Below are 22,625 nucleotides of genomic sequence, written 5' to 3'. Positions count from 1 at the left end.
TAGCAGCAGTGCAAGCTTTTCCACACTATCTGGTCAGTGTGCTTGAACCCTAACTTAGAGAGATCTGGGGAGGAGTGGATAGGTGTCTCCATGGCCCAATCCATTCATACTGCTGAGACTGCCAACAAAGGTTGGACATGTTTTTTCCCCATGTGTTGGAGACATCTGTCATGAAGAACTGGACTGACACCCATTTTCACAAAGGTCACCAAACCATCATTCCATGGTGGATTTGAACTGCTCATCTACTGATTTCCAGTAGCCACCACACTATACTATGGCTATTACTGCTTTTTGGGGGTAATTTAATTACATTGATGGGAGAGCTCTCTCCCATCAGCATAGAGCGGCTACACGGGAGCTCTTACAGCGGTGCAGCTGCAGCGGTAGTTATGCTGCTATAAGATCTCTATTGCAGACATGGTCTAGGTGTATGATTAGGATGCTACCAAAAATTTTATGACATTTAGTGGCTATCTATAGAATAAAGACAATACCAAATTACGCTGCTAGCATGATGATAAATTGGGTCTTGAGGAAGGATTTGATCCAGGCAAAGATAGTGGCCTTGCATGTGAGCTATGGGTGGACATTTCATGCATGGGTGGGAGGCAGCATGGAAGAAGATGAGGAGGTATTTATTGGAGAATTATACAATTAGTATATGGGAAAGTGGAGGGTAATACAAAAAGACCCAAGAAAAGAAGTATGGAGGGACAGAATTATGCAGCACCTTGAATGCAAAAACTGGAAATTAGGGCCTGGAAGCTTAAGATAAGTAATTTACAGGTGTAAGCTGAATCATATTTGACTACAGCAGCTGCTGCTGCAACCATCATGAATGCACAAATCATGTTCCGTATTTAAAAAAGAAGAAAAATTTATTAATTTTGTTTTTACACCTGCCAGGTAGCACAATACTATTAACACTATAACAGTCACTGAATGTACAATAAACATACACATTTAAATAACAGAACAGGGTCAGAATGATGCAACTAGTCAGTCAGCTTCAGTGTCTCACGAAACATCCAGATTTAGTCCCAGGTGTTTTAACAGTTCTTGGAAAGAAGCAAGTAAGACGCTTTTGGAGAGCAGAGAATCAGGGCCAACTTCTGCGCTCAGATGCATGAGCAGAGGTACCCAATGGAAGCCAAAGGGAGCACCCAGCATGTAATTCTTAGGGCAGCCTTTAGCTCTCAGTGACAATGAAGGGTACTCCAAAATTAAGCTCTGATGGGACATTATTTAGGAGACAGAGATCTTCGGGCTGGCTCCAGCAAAAGAAAAGAAATTCATATGTTTTCTGCACTGCAGGTCTGCGCACAGCCATAGAACAGATTTTCATTTTTAAGAGGGGTCCTGCACTACAGACCCAACTGTAGGACTATTTTTCACTACCAAATTTCTGTTCTCTCCCCAGATCTGTGTAATCATTATAATTCATTACTTTGGAATGAATATGCATGATGCTTAATTCCCAGGGAAGATTAGGTCTCTCTTTGTATATATTGTATTTTCATCCATCCATTAATTTGAGACACAAAGTGAACCACCGCTTTGGTTTCTGACTGGTGGTTTTGTACATGGTGCCTCTGTGAGACACAGGACAAAAATCCTCGATTAAACAAGATACAAACTTAAAAAGGCCATTTTCAAACTGCATTCCATAACAACGGGCTAGTTTTTAACTTGAAATAACTGGTACAAGAACAAGTGTCCCCATTAAGTGATGTTTTCTAAACAGAGTTGAAGAAAACATTACTTTTTAAAGCCTACATTTGCAATGCTTTAAAGGCTTATTCTTCATATCTGGAATCTGGACCTTTAAAGACTTTAAAAGACTCCTGTAAAACAGTAACTATTTACCATGTGACATTTTCAAATCCCCTACTTCTCATTATCTGTAGTACCACATATCGGACTTTAAATTTGTAGGACCGTGTAGAGGAACGTGTGTACCTTCATTTTTAGTCAGTAGATCATCTGGCAATCTGAGAAAAGCCCCCTTTTTATTAATAAGAAACTGTGAGGCAAAGTCAGGGCTTCCTTCTTTTCTCCTACACAAACAACATCCCAAGGGCCTGATTTCCAGAAGTGCTCAGCATGTACAACTCCAGTTGAAATCAATAGGAATGACCGTTGCTCAGCACAGCTGCAAAGAAAGGGCTTGATCCAAAGCCCATGAAGTCAATGGAAAGACGCTCATTCACTTCAATGGGCTTTGGAGCAGAACCCAAGCCCCTAACTTGTTAATGCCCCAGCATTTCGGGACAGTCAAAGCAGGAAGATCCCAGGTACAAATTTAATCTACATTTTGGCCAATCGCTTCAAGACTACCCTAAAGCAGTGCTGAGCCGGCCAATATTTAAACAGGGTTTATCTCATCATGCTCAGTCATTGTTTCCAGTCCATGTGAATGGATATGTTATTTACCACAGCAATATGTGTCACCAGGCTTTGCCATCAAGTAGTTGTCCAGTTACGGCTTTAAATTGTGACTTCAGTTGAAGGTTTGGCATCATCGAGCCTGCTACTGCAACTCTTACACACACTCACAAGTAGCCCCACCAAAACCAACGGGGACACTTGTGTAAGCAAGGGATCTTCAGTGCAGCACCAAAGGAAAGTTGTTCAAAATAGAGATTTCATCTGTTAATTATTATGTCCCAAAAGGCCATTGAGACCAAAGTTTACAATGTATCCTAGTAGACACTGACACTCTGGGGTAGCTTTTCAAGCAGAGTCAGTGGAGATTTAGGCATATTTAGTATATCCCATCAACAGTCAGTGGAGCTGTGGTGATATTCTCCTAAGTACCGGAGTAAAAATTACCCCCTTCCCCTTGGTTTAAAAGCAAACAAATAGACCCTTAAAGGGGAGCAATGTAAGAAAAAATAAACTGCTTTAAAGATACAGCTTCCCTTTCTCCTGGTCCCAAACTATAACACAAACTCTATAAAAGACCAGGTCTGCCAGATCAAGCAATCCTTTGAGATGGCTTTCATTGTCCTATAATAGTGGTCCACTAGCACTCTTTTTTTGTGTTTCCTGAGTCCAAGGCTGGTCATTTTATGAAACAGTCCATAGGAATTGCAGCACAAGGTACATGGAAAATCAGAGCAACCAACTTTATCAGAGCAGCCAACTTTCCTGTCAACCTTCACGGGGAAAAGAAATTAAATTTTGAGGCAGTCCTAGAGATAAGTATACCACATCTGCAAAAAGTGTGTACAGAGGGAGCAGGTTACAAAGGTTCGCTTCTGACATTGCAGGTTAAAGTGAGTTTCAAACAGCAATTGTAAGGCACAGAGTTCGGAGTGCCTTTTTACTTTAAAACTACCAACGAAAAGTTTAAAAAAAAATAATCAATTTCTTTAAACTCCCTCCCCCCATTCTCTCTTCATACAACCATCATTAGGGGTCACAGCACAAAGCTACAATAGAGGTTCAAACATTACTGAGCCTTTTATTGGTTTACAAGGGAAAAGAAGAGTTCCCTGTGAGTGTAGGGGAAACACAGTATAGGCTCAGTGTTACTGTCATGTGCTATTAGGATTTCAATTCCAAACACTCAGGTTTCAAGACTGCATCTTTCCTTCTCCCCAGAACTTCTTGGCAGGGCAGCGCAGACAGTATGTAAACAGTTCTAAAAGGTTGCTAAAATAATAATTTAATTGACTGCTTCTGCACAGTTTCACAGCTTCATTGTTACATCTGTCCCTCTCACACTCACGCGCACACAAGGAATCACCGATTTGCTGCTGCTCCTTCTTTCCAGGCGGTCTGCTCTTTATCTAGCTGGTATATTCCCCTCTTCCTTGGCCATTTAAAAATAAAGACACAGGGAGCAGTTCTGACATACAGCGAATACCACAGGCAATTTATATGATGTCTTTTTGTTTAACTGTAGATGGTAGAAATGTAAATGGGGCATAATCTGCCGTTAGCTATTTGGCAAGTATTTTCCCCCACCTTTATAATAAATGTTGTATACTGTGATACTTTCACAAAGGAAAAATAAGGGTCATCAGACATGCCAAAAAGTAAAGTTCTGGGCAAGCAGTTTCCGTTTCTCACTTTTTCCTTTTCCTTAAAGATTTGCATAAGATGGCACCATTCCCAAAGGGTTATGAGGGTATTTTTTTAGTTGTTGCTGTGACCTAAACCCCCTTATAAAGCATCAGCAAGTGCTCCAAGCTTCTAGCTGAAGTTATGTGAATGAATACTTTAAAACATAATGAGCTCCAGGACACCCAGATGTTTTGGGGGAGAGGTTATCCTTAAAGTCAGGTGACACAATGGGATTTCTTCATTCATGCTCTGCGGAGAAAGTTCTTGGTTTAGTGATGTGCACTTCACTGCCCCCATTGCCATTGGTGGTTGTAGTGATGATGTACTGCGTGGTTTGCTGTTGATTGGTTGTTTGTGATTCCAAGGGGTCACAGTGCGCTGATGGCTGAGACACACCCACCTGCACCCCACTGGAGAGTGAAGAGTTCTGTTTTACATCCAGATCGGGTTGACCTTCAGATATCACATAATGGGTCTGCACAGAGAGTAGAAGCACAAGTTACAGTGATGTTTCAGAGCACCTGAATAGCCATCTTTCTCTCACACCTTCTTATTACAACTTTTCTGTCTCAACACAGGGGGATATTGTCTATATGAATGAGCGATTGTAAAATTAAACTGTATTCCATTCAAACATTTACAGAATAAAACCACAAACAGGATATTTCAAAGTTGTAAGGCTCATTTAACTACTATAAAAAAAGGTTTCAGAGTTGCAGCCGTGTTAGTCTGTATTCGCAAAAAGAACAGGAGTACTTGTGGCACCTGAGAGACTAACAAATTTATTTGAGCATAAGCTTTCATGGGCTACAGCCCACTTCATCGGATGCATGCAGTGGAAAATACAGTAGGAAGATATATATATACACAGAGAACATGGTATGGTAACATAGTGTTACCATACACACTATAAGGAGAGTGATCAGTTAAGGTGAGCTATTATCAGCAGGAGAGAAAAAGAACTGTCTGTAGTGGTAATGAAAATGGCCCATTTCCAGCAATTGATAAGAAGATGTGAGGAACTGTAAGGGGGGAGGGGGGGAGAAGCATGGGGAAATAGTTTTACTTTGTGTCAATTGCTGGAGATGGGCCATTTTCATTACCACTACAAACAGTTCTTTTTCTCTCCTGCTGATAATAGCTCACCTTAACTGATCACTCTCCTTATAGTAACAGAGAGTCCTGTGGCACCTTTAAGACTAACAGATGTATTGGAGCATAAGCTTTCGTGGGTGAATACCCACTTCGTCAGACGCACGCACCCACAAAAGCTTATGCTCCAATACATCTGTTAGTCTTAAAGGTGCCACAGGACTCTCTGTTGCTTTTTACAGATCCAGACTAACATGACTACCTCTCTGATACTTGTCTCCTTATAGTGTGTATGGTAACTCCCATTGTTTCATGTTCTCTGTGTATATATATATTTTCCTACTGTATTTTCCACTGCATGCATCCGATGAAGTGGGCTGTAGCCCACGAAAGCTTATGGTCAAATAAATGTGTTAGTCTCTAACGTGCCACAAGTACTCCTGTTCTTTTTATAAAAAAAGGGTTAATTTAACATTGGCTAAAACCAACTGTATAATTAACCCACCCATGCAAAAAATTAAAATAACTAACTCACTTTACAAAAACTCTGAAAGTCTCCTATTTCACCATACATTCCAGTGGGAGCTGCATTTTCTGTATCCTAGATCAGTATGTTCGACCTCCTGCTAGACAATCTGAGTATCATGGCAGTTTTCACTGAGTCCGTTCACACCATTCAGTTATGCAAAGAGTTTAACAATGACAAAAGTTTCTAAAAACTGTTTTGAAAATTCATTTCTGTCTGTAGCCGGCTTTAATAAATATTTACCTATCTGAAGTATTATAACTAATCAATACTACTAATTTGGGCCCTGGTCCTGCAATCATTTATGCAAGGGAGTAGTCCTACTGGACTCAGTTTGATGAGCTAAATGGAACTATTTGCTCATGTAAAGCCACTCATACGAGTGAATGTCAGCCACACGGTGGCATCAGACTGGAAATGCTTTAGTACAGGGTTCTTCATGTTCACTTGTGTGTAGCAGCATGATCCGCATATCCAACTAAGCAGCAGCTAATGATTGGCTCCTACCTGCTGGGCTTCTCCTTAGGCCAGGGCTTGCTGCTCCGTAGCTCTGCAGCAGATCACCCAGCTACCCCACCTCATAGGGATTGTGGTACTGCATAAATAATTAACTGTGTTTTCCCTTGAAGTAGATGACTGACACCTTCCCACCAAATAGATCATTTCTTGCCTCCTGGACCCTTAAGAACAATGCCACATTGCTCCTCAGCCTTGGGTCTCCTGAGTCCCAGCATGTTACATAACTAAGGGCTGCAAGCGTAGCTATGGTCACTGCCCCAATATAGTACTTGGTACAAGTGTTGCAGAAGGCCTGTGATCTTTTAGATCATACAGTTCTATCTCTCTGTCACTTACACACACATTCAGTTTTTATCAGTTGTAAGGCACGTAACTTCAGAAAACACCTTTACACGTATCCTTGGTATGACACCACCATGTTTCCTACTTTGTGTCCCCCGGACATTTCTTTTGGTGTTTCTTTAATGTGTTCAGACCGAGAGCTTTATGTCTAATTCATCCTCCCAGAACAAAGACTGCCATCCTTCTGCTTACCTGGGTGACCGCTTTCACTTGCCCTGTGTTCACTGTGGTGACAGGAGTGCCTACCGCGGTCTCTGCGATCACATACTGACCCTGTGGGATGGTCATCATCTGAATTTCTGATGCTAGAAGAGAGGATCGAGAAATACAGTTAAAGACTCTCAGAGGTTAGTATGGATAAAGCCCGGGAGTGCTACAATGGGGCCTGTGACTATCCCCATTTTAATGCAGAGGTAAGGCTGACTGGCAAAGAGTACAAGTTTCAGCATGAAATGGAGTGCGGCTGCTTAAATAAAGATGGCAGTTGCATGCTGGCACCCAGTCTCCAAGGGCTGTAAGATTAGGCAGCAACTGACGCCAGGTCGTACAATTTAAGTGTTGGGCTTCTGGTGAGTTATCAACACAGCCTTCATCTGGGCAAAGTGAGCTCCCGTGGGAAAAAGAATCAGATACTTAGGGCTGGATCCTCAGGTGGTGAAAATCAGCATAGCCCTATTGACTTCAGTGGAGCTACACCAACTGACATCATCTCAGGATCTCTTTAGTCCACAGCCATCATATTCCGTTGTTGCCATATATGGAAGTATTCCTCAAGGATGTGTTGCTCCAGGATTCATAGAGGGTTGTTGGCCAGAGTTGCACAGGAAGGTACTTGACATCAGTTGTGAAAAGTCCATTTTGTGTCACCCTCTCTTAAATGAGCCTTTTCGGAATGCGTTAGGGCTTTCCTCTGAATTTAAACAATCCATTCTTCAAGGCAGACTTATTTTTGCCAAATGCACTCCCCTTGGAAAAGAGAAACCAGCCTGCTAAAACAGACCACTTAAAACACAAGGAGGTGACTCCAGCCTGGAAAGGGGAAAGTCCAATAATAATAGTTTGTATTTATATAGCCCTGTTCCCCTTCAAAGAGCTTAATGAACATTAACTAATGAATCCTCCCAATCCTCTGTGAAGTAGGGAAGTGTTTCACTTCCCATTTTACAGCTGGGGAAATGGAGGAAAAGGAGCTAAGAGACTTGAATTCAGTCCCAAAGGGAGTTAATGGGATTGCTCACCTTCTCCATTTCTGATACTTACGATAGCTACGAAATGAGTTCCATGTGCTGGGTAGATACGTGTGCTGGACTGCAGATCCTTGCTGTTGCTGGAGAGTTTGGCTTGGTGCTGATGTCGTCGTTTGCATTTGGGAGGGGCTGAGTTCCTGCTGAGACTGTTGTGATGAGGGACTCAATGGCTGAGCTCCTACCTAGAACACCACCATGAAAATAGACATAATTATTTATCTGCCAGCAGGATATGGATTACACGCATTTGTACCGCTGGAGATACATTCCTCTTAGGCCTGGTCTACACTGGGGGGGTGGGGATCAATGTAAGTTACACAACTTCAGCTACGTGACTAATGGGAAACAATGGGAGTCCTACGGACAGAGCATCAGCTGCATAGGGCTGGATAAAACTCCAGCGGAGAATGCTCTTTGCATTGAAAGCATGGGATACCTGTGATGACGATTGAGTTGTTGGGGATGGCTCTGTGACCTGGATATGCTGGACCTGGATGGCATGCTGGGTGTACGTCTGGGGGTCATGCAGCTGTCCAACGTCCACCGTGGAATGCTGGGACTGGTGAGGTGAGGTAGCCTGGGAAAATCAAAGCAGAGCTGTGAACTGTAAACTCCCTGGGGCAGGGACGGTGTCCACCTTTCTGTTTGCATAGTACCTAGACCAATGGGGCCATGATCCTGATGGGGACCTCTGGGCACTATCCTAATACAAATATTAAACAATAAGCAACACTTGGAGTGATCAGTAGCCTACATTACAACAGGGTTGTTGCTAACTTGTAAACAGGGCTAAAAAATTGCGTCATAATGGAAGGTAAATAAGCAATTTAGTGGCACAAAGAGACAATTCTCTAATTATTAAATCTATCGATTTATATGGTGCCAATTACCATAGCATCTGAGTGCCTCACGATCTTTAATGTATTTATTCTCACAACACCCCTGTGAGGTAGGGAAGTTCACTGTACAGATGGGGATCCCAGGCACAGAGAGACTAAGGGCAAGTCAACATTTCAAAATTAAGTCGACCTAAGTTAGGTCAACGTACAGCCACCACAGTAATTCAATCGCTTTTGCATGTCTACACTACGCTCCTTATGCTGGCAGTGCGTGTCCTCACCAGGAGCACTTGCACAGATTTAACTGTTAGTGTGGGCACTGTGGGACGGCTTCTGACAGGCAGCGCCAGTCAATGTAAGCAACGCAGTGTCTACACTGACACTATGTCGATTTAACTACGCCTAAGCGCTACACCTCTCGTGGATGTGAAGTTATCCAGTCGGTGTAGTGGGCAAGTTACATGGGTGGGAGCTCATTTTAGTGTAGATGCTTACAGAGTTAGGTAGACATAAGCTGCCTTACGTCAACCTAGCTCTGCAGTGTAGACCAGGGCTAAGTGATCTGCCCAAGATTACACAGGAGTTCGTGACAGATCAGGGACTTGGACTCCCAAGTTCTAGACTAGTGCCCTAACTACTGGACCATCCTTCCTCTCTGTAAATGTTTGCGTTCATACATTCCAGAACTGCATATCCATGCTCTGATTAGATACAGATCTATGTTAGGGGAAAGAAAAGTGAAGTTTCCAGTGTCTTGCCTATTAAAGACTCTTAGGGCATGGCTACACTTGTAGATGTAGAGCGCTGTGAGTTAAACCCGCCTTCGGAGAGCGCAGTAGGAAAGCGCAGCTGCTTGCGCACTGGCGTGGCCACATTTGCGGCACTTGCAGCGGCATTGGGAGCGGTGCATTATGGGCAGCTATCCCAGCATGCAAGTGACTGCAACATGCTTTTCAAATGGGGTGTGTGTGTGGAGTGTGACAGGGAGTGTGTTGTGTGTATGTGGGGGGCTGAGAGCATGTCAGCATGCTGTCTTGTAAGTTCAGACAGCAGCAGACGCCCCACTCCCTCTCGCCTCTCTCTCTCACACACAGCATTCCACACTAATCTGTCTCGGAGCACACTTATCTGTCTTGGAGTAGATAAGCAGCCGGCTGTCAGAAACGGAGCTTTCAAACAGCATATCTGCATTCCTATAGCGAGTTCAAAACAATGAGAAGAGTGGCCACTTGACTTACGGGGATTATGGGACGTTTCCGCAGGCTGATCAGAGCGCAGTAATGCAACAACTCGTCCATGCTGGCACTGCAGCGCTCCAAGGGGGCGCAGCAAACGTTATTCCACTTGCCGAGGTGGAGTACTAGGACCGCTGTAGCCGTGGAGTCAGAGCGCTCTACATGCCTTGCCAGTGTGGACGAGTAGTGAGCTAGGGCACCCAAGGGTCCTTTATTGCGCTGTAACTCGCAAGTGTAGCCAAGCCCTTAGAGGCACCAACTTCTGCTTAATTATAGTAATTTAATTAGAGACATCACACCTTGTTAAAATCAGTTCAAAGCTGCAGGCACCAGAATCTCAGCAGCTGAATCATTAAAACTTCATAAATTCATGTCAAATGGTTCCAGTATTTAGGCCATCGTTAACAGGGGGTGCAGCATTGCTAAAAATGAGCGACAAAGGGACAGGAAGCAGCTCCCCATTTCAGGCTCAAATATAAGCTGTTTGACACTTTCAGATCCACCCAAGCAATCAGAGGCTGAAGGGTTTAAAGGAGCTGCTCTGGTTGTGCAAAGCTGCCTGAAATCCATTTCCCCAGCTCCACTAATCCCATTACCCTCTATATTTATTTTTAAGGGGGTTACTGAATGTCACAGAGGACAAATACCCTAAGAGTTAGTACATGGGGAAAGCAAACACTTTCCAAACATTCAGATTTTGGCTCCAGGTCTCTGGGGGGAGGGGGGCGACTTCAAAGTCTTCAAAACTGGTGTCACTTAGGCTTGGGGAGAGATATAAGATACATCCACAGTAGATTACCTACCTGGGCCACTTGCACAACCTGCAGCTGTATGTGCTGGGGCTGCTGCAGGCCAGCTGTAGATTGTGACACAGGGATGTACTGGATTCGCTGATAATCTCCCTGTGGGGTTCGATAGTCTGTCGTCAGGGTCTGGGACAGTTCTGTCATTGCTTGCGTCAGCAGGTCTGTTGTCTGAGGAAGACAGGCACACAGTGCATCATGCAAGATTATCTCTTGGACTGAATACTTTGCATGTTTGTACTTAACCTAACCTAAATCACTGAAGCTTAGTCAGTAATTTAGAAGAGTTTATTGTGTATGGAGCTCCACTTAATGAGATTCTGTCAGCAATCAGGCCAGTGGGAATGCTCTGTTCTGCACCGTGGGGGACCCATATTTTCATGCTCACTCTCTTTCCTTACCACTGGCAGGGACAAGGCATACAGGAAGGAACTGCATTCTCTGCCAGGTTTAGAGTTACTCTCCTGTTACTCGATGCAGCTGTGCTCAGCTTTTAATTGCTGGTGGGCCACCTTGCCAAAGACCGACATTTCAGACAACCACAAAATAATCACATCTTGTGATGGGGCTGCAATGGCTGTGTCATGCTGGCGAGTAAATGTGAGAGAACAGTTCATAGGTTCATGGAGTCTAAGGCCAGAAGGGACCACTGGGATCATCTAGTCTGATCTCCTGTCTAACACAGGCCAGAGATCTGCCCCAGAATAATTCTTAGAGCAGCTCTCTTAGAAAAACATCCAGTGTTGATTTAAAAATTTCCCATGATGGAGAATCCACCATGACCCTTGATACATTGTTCAAATGGTTAATTAGTCTCACTGTTTATGCCTTATTTCCAGTCTGAATTTGTCTAGCTTCAACCCCCAGCCACTGGATTGTGTTATGCCTTTCCCTGCTAGATTGAACAGCCCGTTATTAACTATTGTTCCCCATGCAGCTACTTACAGACTGTGATCAAGTCACCCCTTAACCTTCTCTTTGTTAAGCTAAATAGAACTCTTTGAGAGACAAGGTGGGTGAGGTAATATCTTTTATTGGGCCAACTTCTATTGGTGAGAGAGACAAACTTTCAAGCTTATACAGAGCTGAAGAAGAGCTCTGTGTAACTCAAAAGCTTGTCTCTCTGAGCAACAGAAGTGTCCAATTAAAGATATTACCTCACTCCCCTTGTCTCTCTCTAATATCTTGGGACCAAAACAACAACGCTGCATACGAGCTCTTGGAGTCTGTCATTATAATGCATATTTCCCAGTCCTTTAATCATTCGCTTGGCTCTCCTCTGAACCCTCTCCAATTTATCAACATCCTTCTTCAATTGTGGGCACCAGAACTGGACACAGGATTCCAGCAGCAGTCACATCAGTGCCAAATACCGAGGCAAAATAACATCTCTACTCCTATTCAAGAGTCCCCTGTTTATGCATCCCAGGTTTGTATGAGCTCTTTTGGCCACAGCGTCACACTGGGAACTCATGTTCAGCTAATTTATCCCTTAAATCTTTTTAGAGGCACTGCTTCCCAAGACAGAGTCCTTCATCCCGTTAAAATGGCCTGCACTATATTCTTTGTTCCCAGATGTATACATTTACACTTAGCCAAATTAAAACACATATTGTGTGCTTGTGCCCTGTTTACCAAGCATCTAGGTCACGCTGAAACACTGACCTATCCTCTTCATTATTTACCACTGCCTCAATTTTAGTGTCATCTGCAAACTTTATCAGTGATCATTTTATCGTTTTTTTCAGGTCATTGATAAAGATGTTAAATAGTGTAGGGCCAAGAACCAATCCCTGTGGGACACCACTGGAAACAGACCTGATCAATGACAATTCTCCATTTACAGTTACATTTTGAGACCTATCAGTTAGCCAGTTTTTAATCCATTTAGTGTTTGCCAATAGTCTTGCTATTTTGTACAGATGTAGTTTCACAAGATTGTCATCACATCTCTACACTTTTCCGCCCCCGGCTCCAGGGAACAAGGGTTCCATCTCCCGTCTCTCTTCCCTAACTGTTGGAGTGCAAGGATTTAATTCTTGCCTTGCAATAGGCCGAGGGACCCAAGAGTTTCATTCTTCCCTCTGCATGGAAGGGAAGCAGGGGAATTCAGAAACTTCCAACGCGGTGGTCAAGATTCCTCATGCTGGCTGGCACTGTGGAGAGTGCCTCTGTGACTGGCATTGTGCCCATTCTGCTTTAGATCAAGTCATGCTGATCACGTGTGCAGAAACTAAACAGCCTCTGGCTCAGGAATCAAAGGCTGAAGCTCTACACTGACTCTTGCTACCTATGCTAGTGGGTTCCAAACTTAGTGCCAGCCAGTCCCAGCTACAGGACCTATCTTTGGCGATCCTCAGCGCCCCGCTTAATTCAGCCTTACTCTCACTCAGCCATGTGCAGAGAAACCCCACATGCCAACATCACACTGTTACTATCTTCATTCACAAGCCAAAAAGAGATCTGGATTCGCAGCTGGGAAATGTAACTGTTTGTCTTTGGAACATTCTGAAAACCTTCCTGTTGGTATAACTGAACTGAATGGTAAGTGCCATCCTTATGATCTACAGGACTGCCAAGCAAGAGAGGGTCCTAGGCAGCCAGAGATGAGTTTATTCCCCAACTGGTCCAGTTGCTGAAGAAGCAGATAAGGCTGCTGCATGAGTTACAGATCTTGCCTGGGATTCATATTCCCCCAAAGAGCAGGATGCAAAGTGGCTGTTCATTTTTCTCTGCTTGTACCAGCCCTGTCAACCAGAAAATGATTTCTACAATAGTATTTTAAGGTGATACAAAAATAAAGGGGAAGTTCTGCTCCTTGTGGTTGTAGCATTTTTATTCAAGTATTGGAGCAAACGCGTGCATCAAGAGCTCTATCTAGAAAGTCCTATTCTAGCATATGAGCACTTCAGTTAGGCACATAAGTGCACAATTTACACATCTTAATGCAGATTTAAATGCCCAAATACTAGAATGTGACATTGTAACGAAGCTGAAAACTGCTCTTTGCTTTGTGTTTATACAGCCATTGAGCACAACAGGCCCAGATCCTGTTTGGTATTCTTAGGTGTTATCATAATAGAATAAACAATAAATAAATAAAGAAAAAATTGTATCCACAAGCTCAAAATTATTCTTTATAGAAGTAAAAGTTTTGTCCTTCCAGGAGCCTGATCTGTGTTTCCAAGTTGAATAATCTTTTCTCCAAATATATTCCAGCTATCCTACCTATCTAAATGAAGCAGTGCTGCTCTGTGCTATTGTATTTACTAAACATGAAGAAACAATTAACACTTGGCTAATCCGATGTATCAAGCCAGAAGCATCAGGGACATTTTCTGTATGCTCAGTGCCTAGCACAATAGGGTTCTGGGTCTCTGACTATGGCCCCTAAGTGCTATGGTAATATAAATAATAATAATAATAATTATGGATGAGTTTGCCCTCTCTCAAGCACACTCTGGTCTTGGTTATTTACAGTTTCAGTGAACAGTCCTGAAATAAAGTTTAAAGTGTGGATGACATTTTTTAAATTTTGCAGGAGTTTGGTCCTTTGCCATTCAGGGGAGACAAGAACAATTTTCTGGTCTCTGCCAATCGCTGCTTTGGGAGTTGGGAGTGTTGTGGAGGCAGCACGCTTCACCAGTGGTGATGGAGGGAGCTCAGATCACTCAAATAACACCCCACCCAAATGATTAAGGGGTGGCTTTGACTAGCACTAAAGGGAGTTTAATCCAGTCCTCGGCCATTAGGATGGAACATGAGATTTTCCAAGGCACTAAAGTGATTTAGGGGCACAAGTGCCATTGACTTTCACTGGAATTTGTGCTCCTAAATCACTTTGGTGCTTTTGAAAATACCATCTGGCATCCATAACATATGGAGAGTGAGGACAGGAGATAGGGTGACCAGATGTCCCGATTTCATAGGGACAGTCCCGATTTTTGGGTCTTTTTCTTATATTGGATCCTATTACCCCCCACCCCCTGTCCCGATTTTTCACACTTGCTATCTGGTCACCCTAACAGGAGAGGATGGGGTACGGCTAGTGGGCAAATCTTTAGATCTTCAAACAGGGAAATACAGAACCTAGATTCATATATAGAAGTGATCTATGGGAATGTCTCAACATAAGCCTTGTAATAACAAAGTGATGGGAGCCAAGCCAATGCTAATAATAATTATAATCTAGGATATCTGACTGTTTCACTCAGATGGCCTGATTTACCATCATAGATTCATAGACTCTAGGACTGGAAGGGACCTCGAGAGGTCATCGAGTCCAGTCCCCTAACCTCATGGCAGGACCAAATACTGTCTAGACCATCCCTGATAGACATTTATCTAACCTACTCTTAAATATCTCCAGAGATGGAGATTCCACAACCTCCCTAGACAATTTATTCCAGTGTTTAACCACCCTGACAGTTAGGAACTTTTTCCTAATGTCCAACCTAAACCTCCCTTGCTGCAGTTTAAGCCCATTGCTTCTTGTTCTATCCTTAGAGGCTAAGGTGAACACGTTTTCTCTCTCCTCCTTATGACACCCTTTTAGATACCTGAAAACTGCTATCATGTCCCCTCTCAGTCTTCTCTTTTCCAAACTAAATAAACCCAGTTCTTTCAGCCTTCCTTCATAGGTCATGTTCTCTAGACCTTTAATCATTCTTGTTGCTCTTCTCTGGACCCTCTCCAATTTCTCCATACCTTTCTTGAAATGCGGTGCCCAGAACTGGACACAATACTCCAGTTGAGGCCTAACCAGCGCAGAGTAGAGCGGAAGAATGACTTCTCGTGTCTTGCTTACAACACACCTGTTAATACATCCCAGAATCATGTTTGCTTTTTTTGCAACAGCATCACACTGTTGACTCATATTTAGCTTGTGGTCCACTATAACCCCTAGAGCCCTTTCTGCCGTACTCCTTCCTAGACAGTCTCTTCCCATTCTGTATGTGTGAAACTGATTTTTCCTTCCTAAGTGGAGCACTTTGCATTTGGCTTTGTTAAACTTTATCCTGTTTACCTCAGACCATTTCTCCAATTTGTCCAGATCATTTTGAATTATGACCCTGTCCTCCAAAGCAGTTGCAATCCCTCCCAGTTTGGGATCATCTGCAAACTTAATAAGCGTACTTTCTATGCCAATATCTAAGTCGTTAATGAAGATATTGAACAGAGTTGGTCCCAAAACAGACCCCGGTGGAACCCCACTTGTTATGCCTTTCCAGCAGGATTGGGAACCATTAATAACAATGGTTATCTCTGAGTATGGTTATCCATCCTTTGCATTCTTACCACAACGGTCTCTCCAGTAGTGCTGTCAGTGGTTAAAACTGCAGGGGTGGAACTGATGACGGCTGCTGCCAAGGGCGTGTGTATCGTGTTAGGGAGCTGAGCAAACTCAGGGTGCTTCTTGCGAATGTGTTGTACCATCTTGGTCTGTGGAGGGGTGCAGAGAAGAGGGTTAGGGAGTTGGCCAGTGAAATTCCTCAGATCATGCGATGCTCAGGTCACCAGTGAGAAAACACAAAGACCATGGAGTTCATATTAATTAGACTTGCCTGACTATGAGCTTTTGCCTCTCAAACTTCATGGCCCCATGGACCAATCTCCCCTGCACAGTCAAATATTTTGAGTACTCATTCAGAAGAGAGCAGAAAGTCTCTTCTGTCTCTGACTCCCTCCTTCCTCTCTTTACTACCCGTCTCATAAAAAAGACCCATCAAAAGAAACCTAAGGGGACAGTTTTGAAAGATCTATGGACAAAATTCACAGAAGTGGCCCTGATATTGGGTACCTCAACCCTGGAAAAGGAAAAAACCCACTCTTTTAAACTCATGTACCCACGAGGGGCATAAGTATCTCCTTTGGCTTAGGGATGTGTTTCTGGAATATGGTAGGGTCTGAATTTAAAGTGCTATAACTATTCTGGAATAACACTCTGTGTAAACACTTTTATTCTGTAATAAGAGTGTCTACATGGGAAGGTATTCTATAAGAGCTTATTCCACAATAGCTATTCTGGTCAATTTCCACATATAGACAAGCCCTGACACCCAGGCAGATAAAGCAACTTACCCAACATCACACAGCAAATCAATGGCAGAGCTTGGAATAGAACCCAGGAATCCTGACAACCAGTTCCCTAATCTAACCATTAAACACTTCCTTTCTTTGTAAATCAAGTAAACTGTGTTCACAGTGTTAGTCCTCAGTTAGCTTGAAATCTGTTGTCTGATTCATGATGAAAGGGCTGAACCCCTGGATTGACCAATGCAAGAGCTGTGGTGGAACAACGCCACTAGGGAGGGGCTCTGTTCTGAGGCAAGGAGACACTCACAGTACCTTACTGCTGTACTGTTTGGAACAGTGAGGACAACAGACTGGTGGAGTGGCTATTGTGCCCGTGAGCTGGGTGTGAGTACTCAGCATGGGGTCTGGCTCTCCCGGTCCCGCTGGGCGCAGTTTCCGGATACTCGGAGGTAGCTCAGCACCGGGATGGTTCTTCAGAATATGGGCTTTGCGTTTGCTGGCACTCTTGTACACCTGTGGGTCAAAATTTTTGAATGAAAGCAGCTTAACACCAATGGCAGTGCCCAAAACAGACAGAGATTGTGTGTCTCCATCCAGAAAGTTCACATGCCTCTTTTAACAGGAATTTGTACAATAATTTTATGATAGTTGTTTCTCTCTCTCACACACACACACACGTATCACTTTACCAGCTAGTGAGACAACTATCTCCAGGATGGCACGTAATAACTACTTCACACTGCACAGAAACCCAGCACTACACAACTACTTAGGTCAGGAATTGAGGAGGAAACCCCTGTTCAACTGACATTCAAAGGGGAAATGTCATGGGAGGCAGAATGTCATCACTGGAATTGGAATTTGCCTAGGCTACTAAGATTAACATCTCTACTGTTGCTCAAGCATCACTGGGTCTTTAATAAACTATAAGGGATCCACAAGTCTGTTTTTCTTTAGACACGTCATAGGAGCTACAGTTAGAGAAAAACAACAAAGTAACCTTTTATAATAATCTAAAAAGGAAGCAAGCGAAACAAAACTAAAGAAACATTCAGCAAGGAGTGGGATGCTCTTCTAAACCACAGATAGGAGGCATCAGTGAATCACATTGTGGAAGCAAGAAAAGTTGGTGCAACTTTTCCAGAATAAATAAAAGTTCATATCAGAAACAGAGGTCAATGAGTGGGTCATACTCAGAAAAAGCAGGCACCCACCAAAGGTAAAGGAGAAGAAGCTGCAGGCTACACCAAACACTGGGAATCACTGGAATGTGGCTAAGAAGTGGATAGCACACAATAAAAAGTCTTAGGTCCAGATCCTTCAAGGTAAATAGGTGCCTAATTCCCTTTTACAAGTGCTGAGCACCCACAGCTCCAGCTGAAGACAAAAGAAACTGCGGGTTCGTGGCACCTCTGAAAACCAGACCTTTAGTCCCGTGGGCTCCAACAGTGCAAGGAGCTTGTGGTGTGAGAAAGAAGCTGAGCCTACAGACATTACGAAGTGTGCAACCCCCTAATTAGAAATTGCAGAGCTACAATTCATTTGCAAACTTAACACCATTAATTTGGGCTCGATTAGGGACTGGGAGTGGCTGGCCCACTACAAAAGCGATTTTCCCTCTCTTGGTATTGACACCTCCTCATCAATTATTGGGAGTGGACCACATCCACCCTGACTGAATTGGCCTTGTCAACACTGGTTCTCCACTTGTAAGATAACTCCCTTCTCTTCATGTGCAAGTATATCTATGCCTGTATCTGTAATTTTCACTCCACACATCTGAAGAAGTGGGTTTTTACCCACGAAAGCTGATGCCCAAATCCATTGATTAGTCTTTAAAGTGCCACCGGACTCCTCGTTGCTTTGATTGGTGACTTCCTTACATACCTTATCACAGTACTGACAGAAGTAATCTCTGTTGGGTTTGATGATGGGCAATGTTAGCTCTGGCACCTCCTCTATTTTCATGTCTGGATGTCTCTTTGATAAATGATTCACCTAAGAGAAAGAAGCAAAGCAGAATAAGAGAATATATTACAGCTGGAAGCTAAACAATGGACTCTTCTGTTGGTCACAGGGAGTATGGATTCCTCAGTGCAGTGCCCCACCAAAACGTTGCTAACCAGCAGCCCCCCCACCCATCTGATGGCACTGGGGTTCACATTCATTTGTGGTCAGTTACTGAAGGTGAACCTAGTCACCCTGCATCCCATTTCCAGTTTCTATGGCTGAAAGACTTGCTATTAGAAAAAGCGAAAATATACTCACACAAATTTCCTTTGGTGAATGGTCCTGATACACGCTAGTTTAATTTTGTTTGAGCCAGTGCCATGGAAAACCCAGGTGGGGGTCTGATTCAGACTGATTTTTCGCATTCCTCCAGAATTTGCTGGCTCCAGGCAACACTACAGTTTGTGTGTGTAACAAGGTTCCCAATGCACTGAGCATCCTTCCCCACTAATCTCACAAGGACTGTTTCCCGAAGTGGCATTTTATTTCTTGTGGGGCAGATACTAGAATGTGCATGCCTGATCCACATAAGATGAGAAGAGGGTCAAACTCTGCAGGGCTGGGAACAAGGTGTCCTCATCAGAAGCCCCTTGGCTATGTAACTCTTTATTAGCAGAGATCACAACCAGCCTGAGCCCTTGTGGGGTGCAATACAGATGTGTTTGCACAAGCTTTCCCTCAGTGGCAAAGGCTGGTGAGATCCCTCACAGGAAGGAGGGAAAAAAAAGAGAAAAGAGAGAGAAATAGTAGTGGGGACAGAGGAATAAAACAAACTTCCTAGTAAATAATAGAGGAGTGTCTGGAAACTGAGCGGTGAAGCCTCCCTGTCCCATCTGGACTATGCAATTGTGTTACTAATCTCAAACTTGGTGCCCAGATAGCACTATGATGGATGTATTATACATCACAATGCTTATATACCATGGGGATAGGCCAAAAAGAAAGGAAAGAAACAAAAAGAGGATCCTTTGTAAGAACTACAATTCCTGCAGTTCTTTCTCAGCATTCCTCTGTTCTAATCACCTGAAATCTGCAGGCATGTCTTTATTATTCACTAAAGCTAAATACTTATGTAGTAAATCATTGCTAATTGACAAACGTTCATAGGCAGAGATCTCAAGAGCATCCGGACACTAACCAACATGCCTCTCCTCCGGAAGCCCATCATGCACAGTCGGCATTTGAACATGAAGCTCTCGTAGTCGGTGGAAGCTATCCGAGGCTTGAAGGTTTTGGAGCGGCTGATTCGATCAGCTTTCTTAGCTTCTCTTTCTGGATTATGCATCCTTTGCATGTGCTCCCGGAGCTTGTCTTTTCTCTGTTTAGGACAACAGTCAGAGAGGAAGAAAAATCAATTTTATAGCATTTGTTTGTTAAAGGAGTGGCCAAAACATACCATAGAGAGGTCCATTCTTGGAATGGTCATCTCCAATGTGGAGCAGGCTGCTAAGATATGGATGGAGCACGGTATGCTGGGGACTTTTGCTTCTGTGGGCTGCACCTTCATTATTAAAGAAGCTGACTGGAGAACTGGATCAGTAAGAAGCTACAGAACACCTTTCATTTCTAAGTTTATGGTTAGCAGGCACTGAAAGCTGTTACCTGGCTAATGCTGGTTCATTGGTCTCTGAGAGATGAGCTGGTGGGTCTCAGTCTAGTTCCCAGTGGCAAAGGGTTCCCATGACTACAAGTTGGCACGAAATGTAACCCTTGATGGCAGAGCCCAACTGCTGACTAAGCTGCAGAGACCAAGCCTACCCCACTCCCCCGCAAGCTCTAGAAATAGTCCCTCAAAGGCAGAGACGAGGCTTGCACCTCCACTGGCTATATCTAGGTAGAGGTCTCAGGGCTGAATTATGGCACTTTTCACAAACACATGCAAAACATAAGGGGAAAATACAGAGGACAGTTGCAGTTTGCTCTGTTCAATGCAAAGATGCACATGTATCCATTTTTACTTATCTTCCTGACTTCAGTGGGAGTCCTACTTAAAAATGATCTTACTAGGTGGCCCACTGTTGTACATTTTTTCCACCCAACCATTTCCATTTATGCACCTTTGTCCTGCATTCTGCATTATGGTAACAATAGCTACTAGGGCTGATGTTATCCATGCTGTGAAAGGCTTTATAATTATAACAATGTAGTAACATTTTGCACTTTTGCAGCAGCTGTCATCTCAAAATGCTTTATAGGCATTGTTATCCTTCTGAGGTATCATAGGATTTATATTATTACACCCATTTTACAGATGGGGAAACTGCAGCCTAGAGAGATTAAAGTGACCTGCCCAACGCCGCACAATAAGCCAAGATCACAGCTGGTAATGGAAGTCTGGAGTCTCAACTCTTGGGCACAGCCCATTACACAATACTTCCTCCCATAAAAAGAGTATTTCCATCACTTTTCCTCTAAAATAACCCTTTCCCTAGGCAGCATGAATGCCATTGTTTCATTTGTCCTTCTAGTTTGATGCTATGATCACATTTTGCTACTCTTCTTAACTTTTCAGAGGCTGAAGCATCTTATAGTTTCATGCTGTGGTGACCAAACTTACAACATTATTGTAGTGTGGATCTTACCAGAAATCTCTCACATGTGTTTATTAGATTTTTGCTCCCCTTTGGTCCAGTTCAGTTTCATACTGTCCCTTTAAAATTCTCTACAGCAGTTTAATTCCGTCTATTCTGTACTTAGAGTTGTAATTTTAGGATCAGATGTCCATAGCCACTTCTTATAACTTATTTCTCGTGGCTTGTCTGGGATATTAGTCCATTAATCTCAGTAAAAAAGATTTCCTAAACCAAGTAATGGGAAGCACAATGTTGGTGGCACTTTGCACTAACGCTATGCAACAAACTGACTCTACAAGTGGATGGAAGGAGGATGGACCTGCCTGTTGGTGTTAACAAGCTTATTATAAGCAAGGGCTGAATTGTTTGCTCAGGACAGAGAGAGTAATTCAAAAACATATGCTGCAGCACACACACTGCATGGATCGGTGCATGCAATCTGCATGCAAACCTAGCATGTCATCTGCATGCAAACCTAGCATGTCTACACGTGCTGATTGCTTCTGTTTCTGGGAGGACAATCTTGCTGACAAAAGAGGGAGAAAATGCTGTTCCGGTATCGCTTTGGGAACACCAGAGCCCATTAGATATGTTACCTTGAACTGCTTGCCACAGGTGGAGCACAGGAAGTCCTTGCGGTCCGAGTGTCGCAGCATGTGGAGCCGCAGCTTGTCGGGACGGCAGAAAGCCTTGTCACATTCCGTACACTGGTAAATCTTTTCCGAGTGGAAGCTGCGCACATGCTTCTTCACCTGGCAGTGAAGACGACACAGAAAACTCAGGGCACTCAAGATATGGAGCAAACAGACCACGGAACCGTCGCAGCAGCTCTTAGCAACACTAGGGGGAGACTTGGTTACTACTGAAGCTCTGTTCTTTGGATAGAATCCATCAGCACAAGAAACTGAACAGCCTTGAATAACAGTTTCCAAGAACACATTAGACAAAGCAATTCCCTAGTGGTGCTTTGGAATCCTATTCTCTTGCATATCTGGGAGATGTGGAGATGGGAAGAGTTTTTAAGAGTTCTCTAGTCTGTTCTAGGGAAACCTCAATTCTTCAGTGTGAAAGATGTGGTTTACCAGAACACTTGGGGTCCTGATAATAGCTTAACAGATGCTAACAGCATAATGAATGAATCCTCGTAATCTTTGTTACAGATCTGCATGGACACTCTGATCTCCCTAGGAATGATTCTTGAAGGCACCTGCAATTGCATGATTGGGCATTTTAAAGATAATAAAAAAGGATGGCTGATGTTGTGGCAATGGTTTTACTAGACCAACATCTTCAAGTTACATGGTTAGCTGATGCTCATTCCCTCTATTT

The 22,625-nt window shown here is 43.5% G+C and overlaps 1 protein-coding gene across 4 annotated transcripts in view; it reads right to left on the bottom strand.

The window, feature by feature from the left end:
* Nucleotides 1–862: 862 nt before the first annotated feature.
* Nucleotides 863–22,625, bottom strand: part of PRDM10 (PR/SET domain 10) — a 73,881-nt gene continuing 52,118 nt past the window's right edge. For all 4 annotated transcript variants that reach the window (XM_054005544.1, XM_054005543.1, XM_054005546.1 and 1 more), the window contains 10 exons: nucleotides 21,893–22,048; nucleotides 19,862–20,041; nucleotides 18,601–18,711; nucleotides 17,026–17,226; nucleotides 15,976–16,119; nucleotides 10,678–10,848; nucleotides 8,237–8,377; nucleotides 7,814–7,982; nucleotides 6,746–6,858; nucleotides 863–4,549 (listed from right to left, as the gene is read on the bottom strand). In XM_054005544.1, the coding sequence (XP_053861519.1) occupies nucleotides 4,313–4,549; nucleotides 6,746–6,858; nucleotides 7,814–7,982; nucleotides 8,237–8,377; nucleotides 10,678–10,848; nucleotides 15,976–16,119; nucleotides 17,026–17,226; nucleotides 18,601–18,711; nucleotides 19,862–20,041; nucleotides 21,893–22,048 (1,623 nt within the window). In that variant the 3' untranslated portion in view covers nucleotides 863–4,312. The remainder of the gene's footprint in view (nucleotides 4,550–6,745; nucleotides 6,859–7,813; nucleotides 7,983–8,236; nucleotides 8,378–10,677; nucleotides 10,849–15,975; nucleotides 16,120–17,025; nucleotides 17,227–18,600; nucleotides 18,712–19,861; nucleotides 20,042–21,892; nucleotides 22,049–22,625) is intronic.

This window comes from Malaclemys terrapin, chromosome 15, assembly GCF_027887155.1.
Source record: "Malaclemys terrapin pileata isolate rMalTer1 chromosome 15, rMalTer1.hap1, whole genome shotgun sequence".
In the NCBI taxonomy this organism is placed as follows: domain Eukaryota; kingdom Metazoa; phylum Chordata; order Testudines; family Emydidae; genus Malaclemys; species Malaclemys terrapin.
This window is presented reverse-complemented; position numbering and strand designations above follow the sequence as displayed.